Here is a 27039-nt window from a genome sequence, read left to right as displayed (position 1 = left end):
TTTTAGGGGAAACAAACACTGAATCTATAGCAGAAGGTAAGGTGAGTATAACTTTGAACTGTATGGAAGGTTGAAGTTTGTAAATCATATTATTTTCTGGACTTTTTAATTTCTGAAAACTTGATTCTTGTAAACCTGAATGTGATTGGCAAAAGCAGCAGAATTGTCCTGTGTTAGTGTTCAAGAACAGAGAGGGCAGACTTGACTAATGTATAGAAATATTAGCATAGTAAGCAGAAAAAATGCATATACATTCTGAAAGGATATTCTATACTCTAAAATTTACTTTAATATGCCTTTGCAAAGAGGATGTGATGTGATAAGTTTGTGCATGCATCTGAGTGGGTGTGTGTGTGCACGTGTGTGTGAGATGTGTGTGCAGGTGTCTTTTTGTTCTACTACTCTACATGCTAGGAGGCTGGGTGTTGTGGACTTGATCCACACTCCAGAATCAGTTACTACCAGTTCTTCACTATTATCATCTGCAGTCAACATCAATGGTTTATCAATTAAAACAGTGAATGTTATCTACGATTTTTTTATTGGTGAAAAGAGTGATGCTTAAAACATAGTTTATGTAGAAACAGTACAGAGGCATTTTTGCCTTTACATAATAGGGTATACAAATCTGGGAAACCATACCCCAGATTTCTTAAGAATGGTTCCCTAGATTTAAATTCTAAACAGTCTTGTTTCACAGCTGTTAATTCAAAAGGTACTTAAGTGCCTGACTCCAGTTAGGTGAACCCTACTCTTAGAACATTGTTGTGTTGCGTCAGATAAATCTTTCACTCAAGGCACTACTGGAGCACCTAAAAGGACTGGCCGTAGGACTTCATGAACTTACAGAACTGGAATGACTCTTTTACACTAGTCTGTTAATGAGTGTTTGTATGTAGCAGTATATGTTGATTTCATTATACACTGGTAACAAGGAAGAGACATTATCCCTACCCACCTCGAACTATTCAGAAGCTACTTTAATTATTAAGAAACCTAAGAGTTGTGTGTGGTTACACTAAAACATTTTTCACTGAGATAACTGGCCTTCATTTGGAGACCAAAGAAAATAGCTTTTCTTTTGGAACTATCAGTAGCATAACTTGGACTGCGTCACTAACCTCCTTTAACGCCCTTGGTGGCTTGTCTTCACTAAAAGAATACAAGCTAAACTGCTTGTTTTGACATTCAAATCCCATCACAAACTGGCCCAACTTAACCTTCTTGTCTTTCAATCTCTGTCTCACACAACCCACAGTCCAGCTACATTACAATCCATTTAACAACTATCTGTTAAACTGCTGCCAAGGAAACATATGTTTTGCCAAGTAAATCAGAAATGGTCCCTGCCTTGAAGAACAAAGTATGTTGAAGGAAGTAGCCTAAGAGACTCATAAAAAACTATTCTACCAAATATATGAAAAATGTTCTAGGAGTTCAGAGGAATGACTGAATATCTCTGGTGGTTTCGGGGTGGCTTTAAAGACTGATTTTGATTTCTGAACTGCAGGTTTCTTTCTCATGTTTTTCCGTGGTTGACCACGATGTTTCCTTTACATGGACTACTTTACCATCCTCATACTTTATGAAAAAATTCTATTCATAAGGAGTCTGTTCAAATGTCTCCTTCGTCGTGTGCTTTCTCTGCAGATTCCTTCCTAACTCTCTCTGTCGGGACTTAACACTCCCAGCGCTGTGTTTCCACAACACACTATTCATGAATTTACTATAGAACTAATCATGTTGCACTTTAATAGAAGGTTTAAGTGTCTGTCTTCCCACTAAACTGTTTCATTGATGAAGATCCACCATGTAAGATTCTAAAAAGTGGTTTTTTTTTAAATAACAAATTAATGAATGGAATTATGGAAATATAATTTAGAAGATTATTTGAGGTCAGTTAGAAATTCTGGATAAGAAACTTCTAAGAAATTTTTGTTGCTGACTCTTCTAGACCCAACCAGTTATATGAGTAGGTTAAATATTAATACCAAGGAAGCTAATAGCTTGAACCTAATCTCCAGGGAACCAGTTTGCTTAATTCTGTTCCAACATCAGCTGCATCCCAACCTCTAAACGACCTTTTTATAGATGAGTGCAAAGGTAGCAACAGACTATAAGCATAAATGAGAGTGTTCTGCCTAAAATCATTAGTACATCTCTAATAGGGTTTTACTAATGGTCAATCTTTCATTTGATCACCTGTATGTTAAGAACTCAAAGGCTCTGAGTGACACTTATAAAAATATTAGCTCATGTACTGATACGACAGATGAGAAACAGACCCAGATACATTCAATGTTTTATTTACATAGTTTGAATATACAAATCATTATCCCTTCATGTAACTTACAGTCTCATTGAATTAAACGTGTTACTACTCCACAAACATAACATTCATGAACTTGATATTCATGGCTTCTATATGCTTTGACCACACTGAAAATCCACAATATGATTCACTTGTGATTTACTGACTTAACAAAATTGAATAGTATATGATTCACTTAGCTTATGATCAAAGCCAAGCATCAGCTCATAATATGTTACTTTTCTTTTCTCATCTTCTCTCCATTCATTATTTAAGTAAATAATAACTCTTGAAAGTCACTGATGCAAATATCTATTATGAAAAGTTGGCCCTGGCACAAGGCAGAATGAAAGTCTGACTGAAGACACTGGATTAGAAGAAAAAATAAAGCCGATAGATATAATAAACACTTGGTTCTTAGCCTGGGCATAATAGTTTTAGTTACTCTCAAGAGTAAATTGTCAAATTCAGTGTTGACCTATCACTTGAACAAAATCTACAATATGGTGTGTATAAAAATAAGAAAAGTATTTTTTAACTGTTCTAATGAATTCTCTAGTCAATGTAACATTTTTACAACATAGATGAAAAAATGTTGTGAAAACTGAAAAGATGCAAGCATAGGCTGCGGGCACATGGTGTTTATATGTGGTTTTTGGCGATACTGTGATTCAGGGAGAATTTTACCTGCTTTGGTAAATATTTCTGCAGTTTTGATTTGGGAAATCTTTGAAGATCTGAGATATATGGCTTATGAATGCCAAGCCTGAATTCCCAAAAAGTTAAGAAACAAATTAATGCAAAGATGTATATTCAATGAAGATTTAAGATCTTTGTGGAGCGGTGTTAGTCAAGAACGATTCAGAGATGAGCATGTGTGAACCTTGCACTAATTCAGCAATTCTTTTGTTTCTGTTGTGGACAAGAATTGAAATAGTTCCCACTAATTTAAAACAAAACACCACGATCAAGAGGCCAATCCTGCCCTCTAGGAATCATCATACTTACTTAGCACCGTGCAATTCCCCCTTTTTATGACTCCCCAAATATATCACGTATGTAATAACTTGTTTATTAGCCATCTTCCATTGCTTCCCTAGTTCGTCCTTTGGCTAAAACACATCATACTGGGACTTCCCTGGCGGTCCAGTGGTTAAGACTTCGAGCTTCCACTGCAGGGGGCACAGGTTCAATCCCTGATTGGGTAACTAAGGTCCCACATGCTGCATGGTGTGGCCAAAAAAAAAAAAAAAAAAAAAAAGAAACACATCATACCTTTAATAATCAATAACCTGTCAGCTCAATAGTTCACTCAGAGCACACACCATGTTTGTCTTGATCAGTCTCCCAAATTGAACACAATGTGGCACAGAATAGGTGCTAAACAGATATTATAAAATTAATTATAATAATTTGCAATATGAAAGATACAGATAAGTAAACATATCATTATGTTATATGATAAAGATTATGATAGATTAACCAACGATCAAGTTGTGTCAAAAAAAGCTTCACAAAGAAAGATACGTGAGAGAAATTCTGAAGAAAAGGAAAGGGTTTTCTGAGGGAAAAGGCAAAAGAGGGAAAATATTTCCTATAGTACCAAACTATAAATAGCTACATAAATTCTGATATAAGCTAGTTTTAAGAAATAAAAGACTTAATTTAACTGAACTCTGGATTCAGACCAGCTTCAATTAGAGCCTGATTAATACTCAAAGATTACAGTAATATCCACCTCTTGGCTCCGCTTTCTCTCAGTTTGCTCCTCAGATAGTCTCTGACAACTCCGGGCTCTCACCTCATGATTGTTTCAGGTCTCAGTTCTAGCCTCATATCTTTCCCCAAACCCAAAAAGTAAGCCCAGAATTCCTAACTAAAGTCTAAAGTCCACTCTAATTGAACAAGCACAGTCTCCCTTCTAAATCAATAAGGTACTCTATGGTCGTGAGTCAGTCAGACACACTCCCAGAGAATATGATTTTTTATCTACAAACATCATGATTAGAATGTGGCAAGGAAGGTTTCTTAGAAGAAACGTGGCTAAGGGTTTCCATTAAGAGGGGAAAATGTGCACTGTTGCAGTTGTTATACACAACCACCAAGACAGGCCTTATGTTTTTAGTCCTAAAACCATCCACTGGAAAAAAAATCGGTTTCCTCATATAAGGAAGATAAAATCCATTAACATTTGCCCCCAAGGCACCCCGAAAATATAGAAACATAGGAAGTCGTTAATATCAACAACTTCTATAGCCACAGCTTCTCAGAGTGTAAAAGAATCTTTGTCCCAGTTCCTAACCAGATGGTTAAATATGACATCTCTCGGTGGTTATGCAAGTACAAATTTATGCCTAGGTCCCAAGCCTGAATGAAACAAAAAACAGGAACATGAAGTACCCACATGGATTCCACCTTGAAATAGAACTGAATCAGGCTAGGCGAACCTGAGACCCCTGGAGGAGTTTCTGTAAACAGCCTAAGATTAGCCACTTCCTCCTCCCCCTACAAATTAAATAAAATTTTCCCTTTAGTGGGAGGAAGAGAAAATGTCAATGTTGCCTTGGGGACATATTAAGCTTCTATATGAGGCTCAGTTTTCATCTGTTTTAGCTACAAAAGAATACACAGTCAGGAACCTAGAGAGCAGAGGTTAAGGCCAGAGTTTGTTAGACTTCCATGAGTTAAGAACGGACGTTTGGCTACGGGCCCAGCCTAATGTTACGAGGTCTTGACTAGAAAAAAAAGAGGAAAGCTAAATTGGGTCGCCCATAAATAGCAAGGTGTCTATCATCTGTACTGGCTAATACTATTAATTTAGCATTTGAGGCTGACTATTCTATCCGTACTTAATTTACCTTCCACTACCCTACAACAGGGATCTTCTACTCTAGCTAAACAGGTCATTTCTTGTCATTATCCTACCAAAAACTGGAAATTTATCACCATATCTACCTTTGAGAACTCTTCCTGTTGCAAGTGATAGAAGAGTCAAATCAAATGAGTGATAACCAATAAGGAATTCATTGGCCCAATAATTGAAATACTTGGAAGAAAGGCTGACTTTGGGCATAGCTTAAATTAGGGGCATAAACCATACCACCAAAGAGTAGAAAAGGGATTAATTCCCCAAGAGAAATTTTCAGAGCATTCATACTGGAAGAAAGAGGTATGTGTGCAGGGATGGCAAAAAATAAACTAGCAAACACAGACACACAAATGAATGCTTTATGACACCACGTTCTACGGTCAGTCTGCGTCATTCCACCCCCCAGGAATACCCTCCTCCTTTCTTTTTAAAAGTCTGTCCTACTTTAAAATGTCTTTCCTTTTCTACTCTCTTTGGGTCATACTGATATATTCTTCTGAAAGTCCAGAACACATATTCTTGATCATTGATTTTTCCTTTGGCATACACTATAATCAACAGTTACCTCATTTTTCCCCAGAGTGATCAATCCCAACATACAAGCATCTGTGTATGCTGGTGAGAGTTAAATCCTAAATTACACTGCACAGAAGACAGAAAACTCTCCCCCTAGAAAAATGGTATAATACAGTGTGTTAGTTTCCCAGGATACCTTAGCAAAATTTAATTAATTCATCATGTGACTGAGGTACAATATTAAAGTTCTAATTTGACTTTCCCAAACAATCCTAAATCCCTTCCTGTTCTCTAACACCTGACCACTTATATTGGGAGAGGGAAGGACACTGCTCCCACCTCTTTCCTCATGGACCAGGGAGGTGAAAGAGGGTGCCCATTCCCAATCATTTTGATGCCCCCATATTCTGCAAAGGTCTTCAACAATACGGAGGCTGGAGTCATCATGCACAAGGCACAGATGTTCCAACAGGTGTGATCGAGTGAGATGGCATGGGAACGGGGTAGAGAATACAGAACAGAATGTGATGTTTGTGAAGGATGAGTATCTAGTGTGGATGAGGACTAAAACAGTGGCCAAGTCCAGAGCTAAGAGGGTATATATTAGAAAGAAACACTAGGGGAAGACTAACACAAATAAAGAGATATTATGACATAGAAGCATAGACTGTAAGCCCTGGAAGAGACTCTGCTCTAGCTTCACTTTCAGGAAACTAAAGACTAAAATTAAACTGACATGGACACATCCACACAGTGACTATATTGCAAAACTCCCGTGCAGGCTCTCCTTTTGTTCTTGGTTGCCTTCTCCTTCTTTATAACCATCTATCAAGATCCTAATACTGACCGTGTTCAGGGTGAGACAAGAACAAGATCCTAAGACTGAAAGGGTGGCTCTAACTAATTCTGGACACTCATGGATAAGTATGAAGCAAGGGATGTCAGTGATGTCTGGACTGTCAAGAAGAATACGGTTGGTATGAGCCCAGGCAGTACACACACACACACACACACACACACACGCACACACACACACATTAATGCATGTGTATCAAAGTACATTGTATACACGGTACATTGTATATTGTATATATGTATATATGGTACATTGTATATATGGCTACTCAGCAAGTATTAATGTAATGAATGTCTTCTCTAATAGTCACCTAAAAGAAGACACTATAATTTAATCTTTTAATTAATCCCTATCCTTGTATTATACAACGTCTTACTTTTTAGTAGGTCACACATTATATTGTTGACTCATAAATAAACAATTAATACTGGAACTTCCACTAGTTCCACCTATTCTCCTCATCATTTCTCTGTGATGAAATAAGTGGTCACTTTCAACTAAAATTTAAAAGTGTTTGCATATGCATTTTACAGAGCTAATAGAATGCTACTTTCTAAAAACTTATTTTTAAAGAATCCTTATAATAAGGACATGAGGTAAATTGTTGAGAACAGTTTCATTTGTCTTCCAAGGCAAAACCAGAGAAAAAATGACCAAGCTCTCTGTGATTATTCTATGGTATTTCATCTGAAATTATGAAATACGTAGTAGCATTTTGGATGTAGAAGTTAGGCAACTTCCAAAATCCACACTCTAGGCTCTGCTACAGAATTGACCACTTCTTTACATACTTTTCCTTTGAGACTTGTCTCCACTGTGGCCTTGGAAATGGAGACTGCATTCTGCAATTTGACTGGCTGGAGGCAAATATTCAGTGGAAAGGAAGAAAAATAAAACACTGAATTGTGTTTATCTATCGAGGAAGCCGATAAGAATTCTAAAGAAAACACCTGCAGGATAGATACAGGGGAAAGATAATTTCTTCCATGTTAATGGAAAATAAACCAACAATGATGAGATCAAGATTCTTATATTACCAAAGATGTTTAGACCAGTACTCCCAGATCTTTGTCTTTTTGGAATTAGCTGTTAATCACTCTCAAGGGAGTTTCGTTTAAAAGGTATGTAGTTGCAAGAATTAATTAGGAAACTCACAGTGATATATGCATTTGTAGAACTCTTTTTGGTTTTCAGATTCATTGTCCCTGGTTACCATAGCAACTCATGAATGGCCCAGCAATTTTTGGTTTGAGAAGCCACAGGGAGTAAATAAGTAGGCAAAACACTAGAGATGGGAAATGGGGAGACACCTCATATCTAGTAAACATATATTGTAAGTCCCTTCCCTGCACAAGGTATTTTTTCACACATTTTCTCAATCCCATAGGCAACTCTGCAAAGTGGGTGTCCCACTGAGAACAGGAAGAAAATTGTTAAGTAACTTGCACAAGTTCTGGAATCTATCGGTACTACGTGTCTGAGTCACAGTCAGAGATTCCTAGGACAAAGCCCACATCCTGTCTCTTACTCATTATGACCCCTGGGAGTTAGAAGACACTTGAAGGTCTGACAATGTAGGATATAGAAAATTATAGGCTGGCCTCTGTATCTAACTATTTGTGTGATCTTAGACAAGCTACACGTGCTCTCTTGGCCCCACACGCATATTCTCACATAAGAGAAGCTTATAAATCTAGCTCTTCCCAACTCCAAGTACAATTTAGTCAAGTTAATCCAGATAACGCATAAACGTCCCGAATATCTCTGCCTCTTGTTTAGTGCATTATTCAATGTTGAGAGAAGACATCTCATTTCTAAAAGTCAGATCACCTAGCTAGATTTTTTAATTTATTGAGGTATAGTTGATGAACAATGTAGTATGTTTCAGGTGTACAACATAGTGATTCACAATTTTTAAAGATTATACTCCATTTATAGTTATTATAAAACACTGGCTAATATTTGCTGTGCTGTACAAATATGCTTATAGCTTATTTATTTTACACGTAGTAGTTTGTACCTCTTAATCCCCTACCCCTATCTTGTCCCTCTCCCTTCCCTCTCCCCACTGGTAAACACCAGTTTGTTCTTTATATCTGTGAGTCTGTTCCTTTTTTGTTATATTCACTAGTTTGTTTTATGTTTTAGATTCCACCATAAGTGATGATGACATACAGTATTTGTCTTTCTCTGTATCACTTATTTCACTAAGCATAATACTCTGCAGGTCCATCCACGTTGTTGCAAAAGCTAGATTACCTCTTAAAGATGAACACAGGGAAGACTTTCTTTTGGCTACTTTTATCTAGAGTGGGAACAAAATAGGCAAGTTTAATATCTAGCACAGAAAAAAAGTTCAAGTTTCCCTTTCCCACTCTCATTTTAAATAAAGTAAAATTCCCAACTGCTTCTGAAAGCCCATGATATTCTGAGAAGAGAACACTGTCTCATGTCAATGCAATGATGTCAATGCTAAAACTTACATGGCCTCACTGAACCCAAGACAAATTACAACCCCATCAAAAGCACTGAGCATCCACTGTCGTCATGGGGCATCAACACCCAAGTAACCAGCAGAAACCAGGGTTCTAATGCAGCCAATACTTTTTTGTTTGGTTTGTTTTCTTTCCAGTGCCTCACAAACTTTCCTCTAGAAATATTTCTCTTGTTAGAGAAAAGTGAATGCCCACAAACATCTTTAGGCTAATAGGAATTTTCTTTGAAATCTAACATTTTATTATAAAAATTAATCTAGGTATTTATTCACTTCCTAATAAATGCTCCTTTTTTAATATTAAAATTCAATAAGATTACTTATCAAGTAAAATAAATGCTCCCGAAATTTGTGATGTTAATTCTCTGCACGTTCATATATCCCTGTGGACAACTGTACCTGAACTGAGAAGCTCAGTTTTCACTACACAGATTCTGCTATTTGCCTCATGTGGATTATAATCCCCACAACATGGTCAGTCATCATATTCTGGATACTTACTAGTTATAGGCATTGTGCTAAATGCTTTTTTGGTATTATTTCACTTAATATTCTTAACTACTCTGTGAGGTTACACCCTTATTACATATGAGGGAATAGAAACACATAGAGATTCATTGAATTTTCTGAAGTCACATAACTAAGAAGTATCAGAGCAACCTCTGAACTTTAGCTTGATGCTAGGGTCTAAGCAACTACCTCTCTATTGCTTTATATGAAGAATCAGAATTCAAATTTCCATCGGGTACGGGATTATGTGATAAATTCCATTTCTAGGTAGACAGCTCCTACTTCTATACCAGCCAGTCACTGTTCAGTTTACATGTATAGCTCAGAAAATTACAAAAATAAATGCCATCAACTTTTGGATTTACTTACGAGAAGTAGAAAATGAGAATATTAAATCTAAGATTATCATTGTAGTTTATAGTTTCTACTCATAAACTGGAGCAAGAACCTTCCGCATAGAATTTTCAGAGACCATAAACCAGTATATTTAGTGTTTGAGAACTCAAATTATAAACCAAGAAAAAGCAAAGGACAAACAAAACAAAAGCTGAAATGCGAGAATGTGTAAGATACAAACATGGGAAATATGCGGGTAGTTCATTGGTCATCTAAAAATATGCAGAATGCCACTATTAGTAACAGGATCCACCACAGCTGACTCAAGGGATAAGCAATGGTTTCTCCAATGCTCTTGATATAGATGAAAAGTACCCCTGAGTCATGCGGCACAATGAGTTTTGAAAAGGCAGAGCGATGGGTGAGAACATAACCATGGAAGCTGGGAGATCAGAAGCCAATGAGGAGTTTCTCCAGTGTGCAAATTTATATTAAGCAAGAAGCATTCTGAATTTATGGTGACTTGCAGGACTTTGTAGACCCTCCCAACAAAGATCCTTATTATTTTTTGATCAAATGCCTATGAAAAAAATTGAAGTATCTTTGAAAGAGGTCCAAGTCCCTTGTTTTTCAAATGAGGAAACAAGTCCAGAGTGGCCGTCTCTTGATGAATCTGCCCGCTGACTACTCTCAGGCAATGGGTCCTTTGTGGGGTTCATCCCACCCTAGTGCTAGGGGTTCAGCAGTGATTTAGTCAGAAACCAATCAGGGCATTGGGTTGGGTTGGAGGGGTAGCACTCTTTCCTTTTCCTGTTTACTCGGTGATTTTCTGTGTAGTTCTGGGGTTGGAGCAGAGGTAAAAGTTTGTCACCTCAGCAAAAGCAGCATGCCTTTGGAGTTGGCAGCAGCTATGTCTCTCTTTTCCTGTGTGGACATCAGCATGTCCTATGATTTTTTTCCTGAAAACTTAGCCTAAGGCCTATTTATAAAGCTGATGCAATGATTCTATGAGCTATAATATATCTTCCTAACAAATCTCTTTGTGTTTAAACAGACAGACCTTGATTCATAAAAAATTCTCTCTCCATTATACAATTATCTTCCTCTTGCTTTCCATACTTTTGCTGTTGTTATAGTTTTTAATACATGTCCCTTTCTCTTCTCTCCTATAGTTAGCTTTTTGATGCCCACTGACTTTTTGATGCTTACAGTTATCATTATGTATCTTTTCTTTCCTTTCGGCTAACTCCAGCCTTTAAAAAGTAGATGGAGCACCTGTTTGTTGGGTGCCTTTGTCTTCCCTGCATTCTCTTATTTCTTAAATGGTTGTAAAATGATTTCTTCTTCTGAGAAATTAAACATAATGAAGCTCATAAAAGTGACAGTTGTAATTTTACTTGGATATAATAAATGACCATTTATGTGCGTGTACTAGCTATTTCTATATATGGAAGAGTTTTGTTGGAAATAGGGTTAGGGATTTGCAGGGCTGAGGAGAACAATGGCTGCAAAAATAGTGCTAAAGAATAGTGCTATTCTCACCATCCTGAACAGTTGTTTTCTGAGTATCTAATACTTTCATGTGGGCTTCTATGCTATGGCCCCAGTCTGAAGATGAGACTGGAATAAAGAGGGTCGTGGAAATGCTGTGAGAGTCAAGTGGAGACCTGAAAATTCTCAAATGTCAAGAAACCTATATTTGTCAAGGATTCTGGCACAATTTACCTTCTTCTATGTCTATTTTCATGTAAGTTGCTTCTAATTTTTTCTTAAGTTATAAAAAAGGTAAAACTCCTTTAATATATATATATTACATGATTAAAAATAATACATGATTAATCAAGGAAATTTGGAAAATGTAGCAAAAAACAAAAGGTAAATTTCACTGGGATCGTATACCTCAGGACTAACAGATTTTACTAGTTTGGTATATGTTTTTCTTGTATTTTTTGGCACAGATCTCATATAATTATAAACATCTACACAAAAGTTGTATAAGATATCTACATATAATTTTATCGCCTTATTTAGCGTTATACCCTGAGTATTTTCCATTGCCAATAGCGTTTTCTTTACTACCCATGTTACAAGTCTCTAAAACATTCCTTCTTGGGAGATATGTTATAGTTTAATTATTTAATGAATTCCACACTGTTGGACTCTTATTTCTTCTTATCTCTATTAAAAGCAACACTGCATTGAGCATTTTTGTTCCATTATTTCTGTGTATATCCCTGATTTTATTTGAAACAAATCCCTAGAAGTTGAATTTCTGAATCAAAGCTATACATGATTTGAAATCCATTTGAAAAATAATGTCAAATTTCTTTCCAGAATAGTTTACTCATTGACCTCTATCTTCCTGCTTATATCACTAAAGACAGTGATTTTCAATTGTTTCTACCTTACACATGGAAATGCACTCATATATGCAGGATTTGATTAATTCACAGTGTATACCTGTATCCCACTACTTTATCTCCCACTTGAAAAAAAAAAAACATTGAAACTAAAGTGAGATTGATTAACTACAAGAGATTCTTGAATCTATTGTAAAGAGATAATACTTGCAAGCTTCAGTGAAGTACATTTTCTGTGATTGGTCATAAATTATTGGTAGCATGCCTGAATCCATACTTCAGACGAGAACACAACCCTTACGTTAGAGAGAGGTTTCTGTCAATTGTTTCCCAGAAAGAGCTTTATGAATAAAGATTATGGCTATATATCATCATGTCAACCTGAGAATATTATCATAAACATTTTACCACAAGCCTTAATTTTTTTTTTTAATAAAGTGTTGGGTAAGCCAAGGTACTGAGATTTATTCCAAAAAAAAAAAAAAAGTAAATTTTTTTCATCTGGTATCAGGAAGACATGACACCGGAAAACATTTGAGGAGAGGTATCTATATACCTGCATCTATCTTTATCTCTATATATTTTAGGAATTCCACCAATTATTAGGCAGTAATGCAATGGCCACATAAGCACTCCTTGTATGTTATCAGAAAGACCACTTTTTAATTCATTATTTTGAATTATAATAGATGTACTCAATTCTTAGTAGAATACTTTCAGCAGGCATTTAGTGAAATGATGGTTGTTGGGGTTATTTCGTTTTACAACATCGTATTAGCATTAACTTTCCCTTTTACCAGGGCAGCCAAAGTATGCATATTATATGAACCTAGATTGCTCTTCTTGAGACAGAACGAGTTGAAGGCCCCTTGACAGAGCCATTAAGAGATCAGAGTTATATTAAAAAATCCACAAAGGAAGTGAAGATTTCTATCAACTGGTCCATCTTTGTAAAGTCATATTAGGAACAAGTAATGCAGCTCCTTCTGTTCATAGAGCTCTCTGTTGGTCCCTCTTGAGGGAAAAGAAGTACAACATATCTCTTATCTTGTGGGAGCTTATTCTCTATTTGATAAAATTACATTGAAAGCTACACCCAATATCTAATAGCTAAAACATTTAAATGCAAGATTAAATGCAAAAAATAAACATTCTACACTGATATCAGTGCCACATAAATACGTACTATGGGCATCCAATACAGAGAAAATGTTTTATATAAGGGATGAGAAGAAGGGCTTTTTAGAAGGGATTGAATCTGAATTTATCTGAGGGTGATATGTAGATGTAAGAAAAATAGGAAGACACTCTGGCAAGTATATAAATGGATCAACAGCCATTAAACAAGTTGCTGACAAAAGAGTTACAGTTGATTGCAAATTGCTATGATCGGAAATAATCGGGAAAAAAGGCCGTAACACAGTGATCGCTGTAAGGAGCCCTTGCCAATGAACCTGTCGTGACCCCCGACACAAACATCAGTTCTCAACCTTTGTGTATACGGTCATAATGTGAGAAATGTCTAAAATCTAGATTTCTGGATTATATCCAGAGTTCACATGTAAAGGGTCTGGGATGGGATCCTAGAATCTTCATGGATTCCAAGTATTCTGGTGATTCTAATTCAAGTGCTCTGTGGGCTACACTGGCTTTAAGAACTACCTCTCTAAAAGCACTGTCCTCCCAGTTGATATGTTTCTGCCCTGAATGACACTGGCAGGATGAGATAGTCACCTATTTCAATCACACATGGATTTTTTTCATAACTAGATTTAGAGAGTACAATTTAGAGCAGGCACTGGACCTTCCAAATACTTTACATTTCTCGCAGAGACTGGCAGAGAGTTGGGCACAGAGTAGACATCTAATAAACACGAACAGCTGATGACGGTAACACCATAACTATAACTAGTCATGTGGCAACTGGTCATAGTTCTAAGCATCTCAAGAAGTTAGGATCTCTAATTATATACTTCTAACTGAACAAAAATCTTTTTACGTAGTAGCCTGTCTTCTAATTTTTGATCAGAGATAGTCTTCTGGGCTGCAATTAGTTGGATGTTCATCCTCTACCCCAAGGTCAGGGAACACAGAGCCTATTCTTTGGATTTCCTTGCATATCCTTAGTAGTCATGCTCTTCATTTTTTGAGACAAAGAAATAACCATTGCAAAGCCCACCTCATAAAACCCCAAACCACCCATGACGATGAAAAGCTTGTTTTTATGCTGACCTTCGCACAACTAGAATTTCAGCAGAGTGGTCAGTCATTTCTGGGTTCTAGAACATATCTGGAAAGATAACAAGAGTCAAATTCTCTAAAAAGTGCAGTGACTGAATGTGTGTGTGTGTGTGTGTGTGTGTGTGTGTGTGTGATCATGTAGTTTGACGGGGATATTATGTAATATTTATAATGGGTTTAAGTTTACTCCTCTGACTACTACTGAATGTTGTAACACTTTTTGGAAAATATAGCATTTGTTTGGGATCGTATGAGACCTTAAAAATCTGTTATTCTAAGGAAAGTACAATAGTTTACTGTCTTATGACTCAGTTATACTTCAGTGGAGTAGATTTATTTTCATCTGGTATCAGGGAGACATGATACTAAGAAACCGTTGAGGGAAGATAGTTACTTTAATAGTGTGAAATGCAATAGACAAGGAACCATGAGACCCAGCTTCTCATCTTCATTTTTGGTAATAAGTAGCTGTATGACTCTGAATAAATCATTTCAAGTTAATTTTCAGCTATAAACAAAAGAAAACAGAGAGGATGCTTATTTGCCTCAAAATGTTATTGTAAATCCATAGTACACCAGCACCTTGCTAAGATGTTTGGATTTCTTAAAAATAAGAATTTAGAGAAGGAAGCAAGTCTCTTATGGAAATAACTCAAAGGCAATTTTAAAAAATATAGCAATCATGTCAACGTCTAGTATTTAATGATAGATGGTCAAAAGTTAGGATTCGTTTACTAGAAATCATTTGAATTGAATAAGCTTCCTAATTTAAACAGAAAAAAAAATGATTAAAAGATTCTGCAAGGGCCTCACCAAATATATAGAACACATTTGAAATGAATACAGTCATTATTTAAAATCAGCATAACAGTTACTTTTCAATAGGCCAAGTAGTCTTTCCTAGCTTATCAAGTGACTTGTAAATGTTTTTTTTTTTCCTTACAAAGATATCAGCTCAACCATTCTGAATTGAAAATAGCAAATTAGTCTGTAAGTTAGTGATCTATAAATCTATATTTGAAATATGATGAGTGATTATAATACTGTTTAATTTCTCCATGCTTCACAACAGTATTGGGAGAGTAAAATGAGATTAGAAGTGTTTGGTATGCAATTAACATAGTAAATACTGTCGTTTTTGTTATTTTTCGTTATAATCGTAGCAGCAATAGTGGTACTCATACTTGTAGTAGTATAGTGGCAATAACATTTGGAATTGGAGAAAGTCTGGATCTAAGTTCTTGGTTTGTCACTTACTAAAATTTCACTGTAAAATATCACTGTTAGATATGCAGTTTCTTTATGTGTAAAAATGGGAGTAATAAAATGATTTGATATACAGAGTGGTCGAAAAATCAAATGTAAACGAGCTCTGTAAATTATGAAGTTCTTTGCATACGTTGACACTCATTATTATTGTTATAACTTACATGTAAACAGATATTTTGTCTTTGCCCATCTTTATATTATTGGCTTTACCAAGCTTAATAATGCCCATTGGAAATGTTCTAATTGTTTTCATTAAGCTTTTTTATAATTGTCAGTGGCCTTCAAGATCAACTAATCTATTCTAGACATTGTGTAGATTAGGAAAATCATCCAGGAGAGATGTTAAAACCTTGCCTAAGGTGACATAGTTTGTTGGTGACTGAGTGGGACCCTATCCGGTTTTTTTATTAGAGTTCTCCCATTACTTCATTAGTTATATAATTTATTCTTTAACACCAAATCTCCAAAGCAAACCTTGCAGGATGTTAGGAAATGTTCTATGTAAAAGCATTCTAGGGTCTAATAAACGTGCAATTCTAGATTAAATGAAATTAAGAAACTTAATCACATACATTCTTGAATATGATAGACTGTATTGTCTGAAACTCTAGAAAAATGTTATACTATCTATTATGGCCAAAAGCTTTTCAACCACTGAAAATTTTTTTAAAGATTATGCTATTGGCTAAGTGAATTATGGATCACATTGATTGAAATGTTACTTTATCACACTGGAAGTTATAAGACTACCAGTGGGACATACCTGTTTTGGAAGGAATAACAGATGAAGGACCAAATGATCTTGAATTCTTCGGAATTAGCACTGCATACTTACCACCACTGTGAAGTATTTATATCAGTACTTATGTGAATTATATCTATACTGTTTCAGTATGCAGCCCATTGTTTCAATTGGATGTTTACTGGTACTGGCTTGTTTTCATATAATTGGGATAACTGACACAACTTTTTTTTTTTAATAATGTAAGATTTTATGTAAAGAGGTTACTATCTAATTGTATTGAGGTACTTAAATTCTAAAGGAATGTCACATCCGCATCATGTAGCAATAGGTTAATTTGGAACTAGAAAAACAATTCATGAAAAATAGAAATAGGTAGGAGACCCTGAGGAGCTGGCAAAAACAAACAAACAAACAAAAACCAGGCATTCAGAAGCATCAAGGATACAGAAAAACAGATGGAAAGACAGAGCAGTAAGTCAGTCTAATTGAGAATTAGACATCCATAGAAGCAGATGCTAGACAAGGGGAGAAGAAATCTTTTAAAATTGCATTCAGGTTTGCTTCAGTCAGGAATAGTCATGTCTTCTTTCAGCTCTATTATAGTAACTATAACATGAACAATTGATCTGCTTCCTAAATTGCGGGCCTCTAGACTTCAAGTAGAGCCAGTCAACAAAAAGTCATGAAAATCAAAGACATAATTAGGTTTAAATAAGTTTTTATGAACTATAGATGCATAATGGATTGTCACAGAAAATTAAAGATGTGTAGATTTTATAAATATCTATGAATCAGTGGTAACCACTGTATTTATGTACACATAATTAGTTTCTTATTGTTCATGATGGCCCATGTGTCAAACGTGTACCACTGATCTCACAGCAGGGAATGATCCATTGCTCCACTACAGATCGAGGAACTATTTGTTGATTTGACTAGTAGTGTGACATGGAAATAATAATGTTACCTAACTCTCCACAGGGCTGAACGTGAGAAATTAAATATGTAAATATGTGTATATATATATTTACCAAAGTATGTCAGATATAAACATATGTTTATATATAAATATAAACATTATAGATAGAAAACAATTAGAGCACTGCCTGATACACAGGAAATGATATATATGTGCTTGTCATTAATACCACAAAGGGGATGATGACCACGATGGCCATGATGAAATGCTCACAGGCTTACAAGTCATTTAAAGCACATTCCAGAGTCTCGACAGGAAATTTATATCCTCATTACTGATTACTGATTAAATCCATTTCTGGAACACAACAAAGCATTTTTCCCCCACGTGACGTTTTTTAAACTTAATTTCCAAGTTGTGTTAAGGAGGAAAAAAGAACACTAAACTTACAGACAGAAAACAGATTAAGAGCTCTTCAGCTTCCCTCTGTCTGTGCCACCTCCCCAACACACACACACTCACACACACACGCACTCACACACATGCACTCACACACACATGCACTCACACTCACGCACTCACTCACACACACTCTCACACACACACACACGCACTCACACACACGCACATTCTCACTATATGTATGTGACTTTGGTCCAATTAAATTACTTCTCCGAAATTTGAATTTTTCTTCTAGGGAATAGAGTTTAAGATGAATGAAATCTACCTCATAGATGTCTTGTGAGAACTACTGAAATTCTGTAGGTATGAGTTATCATCAAGGTATTAAATAAGTGAAAGGTATAAATACCGCTTTTGCTGACAATGGAACATATTTCTTTTTAGGCAGACCTGTTCAACTTTCTATGGACTAACATTCATCTCTTATACTTTATTTTCCCATGCTAGGAGTATGTGCGTATGCATGTTAAAAACATACTGTCACACCACTGAGATTAAAAGGACACAGCTCTTTCCCTACTTCTACTATCACCTTATTTTCATTTTCATATAGACATCCAAGCACTAACTCTAAATCATGAATATTCAATTAATATATTTTGAATGAAAGGATACAATTTGATTATATTAGAAATAGGGCAAAAAGATCTAGCATACAAAACAGATTCCAGATGCTCAATGCTCCATAAAAGTTCCAAATGAAAAACAAATTCCAGGTACCTGTTATCATCGGGTAACAAATTGTGTAATAATTTCCACATAATATTTTGGCTGTTAAAATATATGTATAATTTGATTTAAGTAAATACTACCTATGACAGAAAATTCATTAAAAGATAAACTATACTGTACTAATTGGTAATTCACGGAATCATATTTATTGCATGTGTATCATGCACAGACACAAACAATTGTGAAATGGCAATTACCCTTAAGAAACATAATTTAACAGGAGAGGAGCCATGAGCATATGTATTTACAAAAAAAAAAAAAAAAAAGAATGTGAGCATTTAACACATAGAACAAACATTTTGTAGAAGTTTAGCAACAGGAAAAACTCCTTTATACAGAGAGTTAACCAAGGTATTTGGGAATAAAACAGTATTTTATCTCAGTGAGATCTTAATAGAGGCAGGGAGAAAGAATTATTGGAAATTATTTTGAAAGAATAATATGCACACTGATTGAAAGTGTAAGTCATTCTTGTAGGATACGTGTAGGTTATATGAGGCTGGAAAAGTTTTGGAAAAAACAGATTTAGATCCTAGAGCACCAGGTTTATAACCTAGGTCACAGAGAATTATAGAAATTGTAAACAAAAGTGGAAATAGGTCAGACTTGTACTTACACAGGACTATGTGGCTGGCTGTCAATGGGCAAGAGGCTTGCTATGGAGAACCTGGAGGTGAGATCAGTTAGAAGTCCACACAGGTGCATGCACTAGGGGGAATGAAGAGGGCCAATCTTTCAGTCCCTTAGGCAGGCAGTCAGGGAGTCAAGGCAAAAATAACCTTTTATTGCCAGGCACCCTATTGAGTACTGGGGCTACAGTGGTGGTCAAAGAGGCGGAGAAGACAAATATTAAACTAATATGCATACAAATAAACACAAGCTTTATACTGCAATATATGCTAAGGGGTTATTGACAGAAAAAAGGATGTAAGAAGGAGGAGGTGTTTTTAGGAAGTTTTGCTTAGTTGTGTTGAATTTGAGGCACTGCCAGGATATCAATGAGGAAGTGTCTTCCAGGCTCTGGGTTTATACCTAAGCTATAGATGTGCAGGTCAACTACATAAAGACAACAATTCAATCTATTGGAATAGATGTGCTGTGACAGAGATGACTAGAAGATAAAATAACTGAACTGGCAAATACTTTATAAATTTTATCTTCCTGTCCAGGTTTCCTAGGTTTATTTGTAAAGAACTGACTTTTTCACTTTATGAAGTTGTAGGTTCAACACCCAGGAAGACTCTCAATTTAAGATAAAAAAAAACAATAGCATGGAGATCTCTTTTCTTACAGTTGAAAGAAAATTTACAAAAGATTGTTATATCTCCTGATTGTAGAACTGCCTATACTGTAAAACAAGTCATACAAGACAAAAGAATCTACGAACAAAAAAATCAGTGATTGGTTGGGAGTCACATAAAAATTCTTTTTAAACACCTCAAAATAAATAAATGTGCCAAATTCTCTTGGAAGAATCCTCTGGTTGCCAAATGGAATTTATTATTTCTACAAATATTTTTCACTGGACAAAGATTAATGTCCAGTAACATCCAAAGCTATGAAGGCTTTGCTTAACTTTTACATTCATATTACACTGCCTTTTTTATGAGTAAAGATGATCATCTAAATCATAATGGAAATTTCCTTTAGAAAACATTTAAGTATTATTTATTTATTATACAAAATTTTTCTACAAAGCACAATTATTGACATCTCATTAAAACCCAAACCCTCAGAAATTTTTGATGAATGCAAACTATTAGTGTATAGCATTATTTCCTCAAAATTGCAGAGCAAGAAGGAAAACTGAGATTCTGAATAAGTAAAACCCAAAGGTATCAAAAAAGAAATTCTTCGCCTTGAATTCTATCAACACTGTCAGCTAACACAGAGTCCAAGTTATAAAATAACATAACCAAAAGGAATATTATCTTGCTCTTAATGAGAAAGTAAAACATGTATTATCCTTTATATAATTATGTAAAAGGAAACAGAAATAAAAGAGAGGAATGAAAGATGGCAGGACTTTTTTTTTTTTTTTTCCAGTTTATGGATAAAATCCCTGATTTCATCAGTCATCCCAAGCAAAACTAAGCCCTGATAGGCTTGAGTGTTCAGACAAACAAAATCTACTTCACTATTAACATTTTTTTTTTTTTTACTTCATTGAATGTGTTTTCTGATACTTCATTCCACTGGCAAACCCTCTGTTCTTTTTTATAAAAATTTATTTATATAGTTCAGGAAGAAATAACTCAAGAAACAAATTGGCATCAGCTATACCACTGCAAAGTAAATGACATCAAGATTTATTTTTTATACATCTGACGTTTAAAAAGTACAGATGTAAGTTAAGATACTCAAAAATATCAATCTAAAGTTTAGCTTACCAACAGGGACAGAATTCGAGTGCTGAAGTTCCAATCGACTAGAATCACCAGAAAGTTCAGTCAAGCAGGTTAAAGTAAAATCTGGGCTGGAAGCATGCTCATGTCTGAAGCATTCAGGAGAAACATAATCCAGTTCAAACTTCACAGCTGACATTGCAAAATTCTTAAAGAGCTATCTAAATCAAAGTTTAAACTTTGATTCAAATAGTTCAAACTACTGAAGTTTTAAAAATCATAGGAGGGGGAAAATCAGTTTTATAATCAGTAACAATCCCAGGCTTTCCAATAATTATTTTCACTTGGAAATCTAAAAGAGATAAAACATGCAGAGCTGACTCTCTAAGAAGTTTTCTGTATTCACTCCTTTCCTAAGCAACTGACGTCAATAGGATGGATGGATTTTACAGTTGTTTTTCTTGAAGATATCTTGCTGCCTTTAAATGATAGCAGCCCTAAACCCATCTCAGAGAGGCTGCGAGAGAAAGTAAAATGAGCTAAGTGAAGACATAGCCAAGGCAGCAGAGAGATGCTTTTAGTAACTTGGTATTAGAAGGTCTCATTCACATATCTCTGTACAAAAGATCAGCTGGGTGGGGCTAAGGACTGTCAGAGAATGTAACTTTATTCCACTGGGCAGCTCATCAGAGGAATGTCTTAATTTGGAAGGAAGTTAATTCTAAATTATATTTCCTGGGTCAGGATTGTGAGACTGCAGTCCTGATGCCTATTGAAATATGCCTGTGATTATGGAGAGTACAAGATGAGTTAAACTAAAAGGCTCTGCACAACAAAAGAAACAATCAACAAAATGAAAAGGCAACCTATGGAATGGGAGAAAATATTTGTAAACCATGTAACTGAAAGTGTTTAATATCCAAAATGTACAAAGAATTCACACAACTTGACAGCGAAAGAATCCAATGAAAGAATGGGCAAGCAACCTGTATGTCTTGGCCAACAAGTACATGAAAAGGTGCTCAACATCACTAATCATCAGGGAAATGCAAATAAAAAGCACAGTGAGATATCACTTCACACTCATTAGAATGGCTATTACCAAAAAAACAAAACAAAACAAATAAACAAGAAATAACACATGCTGACAAGGATATGGAAAAAAAGGAACTCTGCACTGTTGGGGGAATGTGAATTAGTAAAGCCACTATGGGAAACACTATGGAGGTTCCTCAAAAAATTTAAAAAAATAGAACTACCATATGATTCAGTAATTCCACTTCTGGATGTACATCCAAATGAAATGAAATCACTATCTTGAAGAGAAATCTGCACCTCCATGTTCACTGCAGCATTTTTCACAATAGACAAGACATGAAAGCTACGTAAGTGTCCACTGATGGATAAATGGATAAAGGCAATGTAGTGTATACACAATGGACTATTATTTAACCATTTATTTCTTCATTCAAGTGAGTATTTATTGACCCTGTATTAGGTATTAACGTAGATACAAAAATGTCAAGGCAGGCTCACTGGAAAGGATGTGGGCTGGATATGGTCTCAGTGGGAAAGAGAGGTGTGATTGACTAGAGATTTGAATTATGACGATGGTATTAGGTATGGCAGTAGATGTGCTACACGTGAGGAATGGCAATTTTACTTCCTATGTTCAGCACTCTTTGAGAAAGTAAAATATATATAATAGGTTTGCAAATCCATTGCTGTTACAATATAAAAAGGATTCTGGACAAAAAGTGACATGTCTTACTCATCATTAGTTACTGTAACTGAACAAACAAGTAAAGAAAACTGGCTCTCTGCTTCACATGCTTTTATAAACTATAAACGTCATCCGTCCCTCTGTACTCATAATACTGTTATATTTTGAGTATCAATATATGACATATTCCTATAAAACTACTTGAAGTTCACTAACATTTAAATATATTTTATTAATCACATCTATATATCTTCAAAATTTCTTCATATATATGTGAGAAATGTTATTGATTTGCTCTAAGACTATTGTTAATACACAGGTGGATTTATAAACTACACACAATTACTTGATACGGTCCATATATCCATAAACTGGGAATTACTATTCTCTAGTATATTAGAAATAAGATTTTATTGGTATGAATAATATACATGAGCAAACTCTGTCAACAAACTCACTTCACTGTCCTTTTCCACTAGTGACGTAGGTACAAATATCTGAGGCCTGAGTGATGTCGGTAATAAAGAACCTCTCCTTAATGTGGCTACTCAAGAACTGGAACCCTCAGCATGTTTCTATTCCTGGGCCTTTGGTCAGAATCTTTTACCTTCTACCCAGACCTCTGTAGACGTCAAGTCTTTTTTTAAGTCAAGAAGCACTGTATTCCCCACCTCTCCCCCCAACAGCTTTACTGAGGTATAGTTGATATATAACATTGAGTAAGATGGAGGTGTTACCTAACTTTATGGTAGACTTCAAGTCTTTCGTGAAGCGTTTTCCATGACATCTTAGCTAATACTTATATTTAGAATAGTTTTCTGAAAACCTTTGGAAATACCAGTGCAAACTTTTTACTCATGTCATCTTCCTGATACCTGGAACATGTCCTCCAAGATTTTTCTTCTTAGAGTGGGAACATAAGATGGCAGGAAACAGTGCACAGAAACATCCTTCCTTTTGATTGGTCTAGCTCCAAATATTTTTCTCTCAATCTGGATCAGTTTGTCTCTGTTATTATAGTAACCACTCACTTGCTAGTGGTTACAGTAAATTCAAGTCTCTGGTCCTTCATTCATTCTAAAATATAAACTGCATTTGCAAATCTTTGTCCTTCTCAGTAATGCTTAAGTTTGCTATAATCTGTCTTCGGTTCTCTTAACAGGCCAAAGTAACTTTATTTTATTTTGAAAATAGTTAAACTTATCTAGAATAATTGCAATTTTAACTAGATCATATAATACATTTTTAAACAAGTATAATAAGCTTGCTTTTTACACAGGCTTTAGTGTACTTACAAATCCCCAAATGAACAATTGTTAGAAATGTTAAGTCAGACAATATATTTTCACTGTCTCAGATGCTTTGCTCTTGGATGCACTGTGTGAAACAATTCACTAGACATATCATTTATCATTTTTCTGGTTTCAGAATAACTCTGAGCCCACAGGTTTATACTCTATCCTTTCCATTGAACTAACCATTGAACTAACTAACTAAAGTCTATAGAATACCCTTGAACTAGTTGAAGAAATTAAAAGAATCTAGGAGTAGCAGAACAGTAAACATCAGAAAATTTTAGAAAATTCTGGAATATATGGTGGAGGCGAGTGCTAAACAAACTGAATAATGAGCAACTCCATGATGGCAAAAAGGAAGTTACCTAGAAGTAAGTGAAGAGTTTTACTCAGGATGACCATGGACAAATCCCCTCCCAGTTCAGAGCCAGAGAGACTGAAACTAAGACAGGATATGCTGCTTTGTCCCTAAGCATCATTTGATTCTAACCTCCCAATAAGAAGACAAGAGATGAGTGCTCAATCATTTCCTTAACTGAATGTCAGGGCAAGACAGAGAAGGAAGCATTCCCCAGGTAACTGCAGAGTGCCCCCCCAAAACTGAAGAAAGTCACTCTTCTCAGTAGCGAAATTTTAGAACACACTCAGCCTCCCCCAAATCTCCTGCCCTAATTCCCATTAACAGTTGCACCAAGTTCCATCCAACAAGGGTGGAAGCAAAAGCCAAGCCAGTGAGTAAGTCACAGGAATTTGGCTATTTTAACAAAATCCTCCTCACAGACTACCCAGGAGTAGCAACTGGTACAGCTCATGTGTTGAGTAAAATGCAGGTCGTTGTCTGTCAACCCAAGAGCCATTTCTGCCTCACGGAGAAAAAGAAAGTTGAAGAGAAACAACAATTTAAAGAATCAAATTGAGCAATCAAATAAAATGAGCTTCACCATATCATAGTAAATGCAAAAAAAACCAACATAATAATTTTACTCCCTAATTTCAATGAGATTTTAGAGGATATTATATGCATATGATAAAAATAAGCTGCTAGGAAAAGGAAACAGAGTAAAGAAAAAGTTGTTTAAAGTAAGTAAAAAGAACACTTAAAAGTCAACTCAGTGGAAGCACTGGATAACAGGGGCATCACTGCTAAAAATCACATTAATTGATTAGAAAATCAATATGAAGAATTATTTTGAATATAGAGCAAAAGAAAAGTTGGAAATTATGATAGATAACATAGAAAATACAACATGTATAAAACAAAAACTAATAAAGAATAGGACTTACGATGAAAATATAAGAAAATGAAAACACTTAGGTTTATTGTGTGTAAGAAAATACTGATTCTTTAAATTCAAAAACCTCATTAACATCAACCAAAGGCGCCAAATTGAAAGAAGGTACATACCTTGACATCAAACATATTTTGGGGGCTTCCCTGGTGGCACAGTGGTTGAGAATCCGCCTGCCAATGCAGGGGACACCGGTTCGAGCCCTGGTCTGGGAAGATCACACACGCCACGGAGAGACTAGGCCCGTGAGCCACAATTGTTGAGCCTGCGCGTCTGGAGCCTGTGCCCCGCAACAAGAGAGGCCGCGATGGTGAGAGGCCTGCGCACCGCGATGAAGAGTGGCCCCCACTTGCTGCAACTAGAGAAAGCCCTCGCACAGAAACGAAGACCCAACACAGCCATAAATAAATAAATACATAAAGAAAATTTAAAAAAAAAACATATTTTGATGTGATCTGAATTCCACAGTGAAAGATGATATCTAACAAGTTTCAATATGAAGTTGAGAGTGATGGAAGCAGTGTTGTGCAAACCTGACAGAGTGGAGGACTTCTTGGCTTCAATGTCAAACGAGGAAATAATATAAAGTGAAGTTCACAGGTTTCTGTTTAAAAGATATCATGTCTTCTAAGGAGATATTTCTCCAAAGAAGAAATACAGATGGCCAATAAGCACATGAAAAGATGCTCAACACTGCTAATTATTAGAGAAATGCAAATCAAAACTGCAATGAGTTAGCACCTCGCACCAGTCAGAATGGCCATGATTAAAAAGTCTACAAATAACGAATGCTGGAGAGGGTATGGAGAAAAGGTAACCCTCCTACACTGTTGGTAGGAATGTAAGTTGGTACAGCCACTGTGGAAAACAGTATGGAGTTTCCTCAGAAAACTAAAAATAGAATTACCATATGATCCAGCAAGCCCACTCCTGGGCATATATCTGGAGAAAACCATAATTCAAAAAGATTCATGCACCCCAATGTTCAAAGCAGCACTATTCACAATAGCCAAGATATGGAAGCAACCTAAATGTTCATCGACAGATGAATGGATAAAGAAGATGTGGTACATATATATATACACAATGGAATATTACTCAGCCATAAAAAAGAATGAAATAATGCCATCTGTAGCAACATGGATGGACCTAGAGATTATCATACTAAGTGAAGTAAGTCAGACAGAGAAAGACAAATACCGTATAATATCACTTATATGTGGAATCTAAAATATGCCACAAACGAACCTATCCATGAAACAGAAAATGAATCACAGACATAGAGAATAGACTGGTGGTTGCCAAGGGGGAGGTGGGGTAGGAGTTTGGGATTAGCAGATGCAAACTGGTATATATAGGATGGATAAACAACAAGGTCCTACTGTATAGTACAGGGAACTATATTCAATATCCTGTGATAAGCCATAATGGAAAAGAATATGAAAAAGAATGTATATATATATGTATAACTGAGTCACTTTGCTGTATAGCAGTAATTAACACAACACTGTAAATCAACTATATTTCAATTTAAAAAAAGATATCATGTCTCCATAATTTAAAAACATGATAATAATAAAATATTATAAAACTAGCAAGATTCAAAATTATGTAACTCAAGTGTTATTTCTGAAAACATTATTTGAGGAAATACTCCAGCCAAATGGGAAGAAAAACAAAAGAGTCAGGATGAGGGATTCAAAAAAGAAAAACAATAAATAGCAAATGGTGAGTAAAAATAATCTGGTAAGACAAGTATTTATGCCT

At 35.6% G+C, this 27039-nt stretch overlaps 1 protein-coding gene across 1 annotated transcript in view; it reads right to left on the bottom strand.

Annotated features, from left to right (window-relative positions):
* Positions 1 to 26343, bottom strand: part of LOC309636368 (augurin-like) — a 76131-nt gene extending 49788 nt beyond the window's left edge. Inside the window, exons 1-3 of the mRNA XM_082409547.1 lie at positions 25389 to 26343; positions 21011 to 21114; positions 8812 to 8857 (exon numbers count right to left, since the gene is read on the bottom strand). Coding sequence (XP_082265673.1) covers positions 8812 to 8857; positions 21011 to 21114; positions 25389 to 25396 — 158 coding nt within the window. The 5' untranslated portion in view covers positions 25397 to 26343. The remainder of the gene's footprint in view (positions 1 to 8811; positions 8858 to 21010; positions 21115 to 25388) is intronic.
* Positions 26344 to 27039: the final 696 nt, after the last annotated feature.

This window comes from Balaenoptera physalus, assembly GCF_965194825.1.
Source record: "Balaenoptera physalus genome assembly, chromosome: 10".
Classification (NCBI taxonomy): Eukaryota; Metazoa; Chordata; class Mammalia; order Artiodactyla; family Balaenopteridae; genus Balaenoptera; species Balaenoptera physalus.
This window is presented reverse-complemented; position numbering and strand designations above follow the sequence as displayed.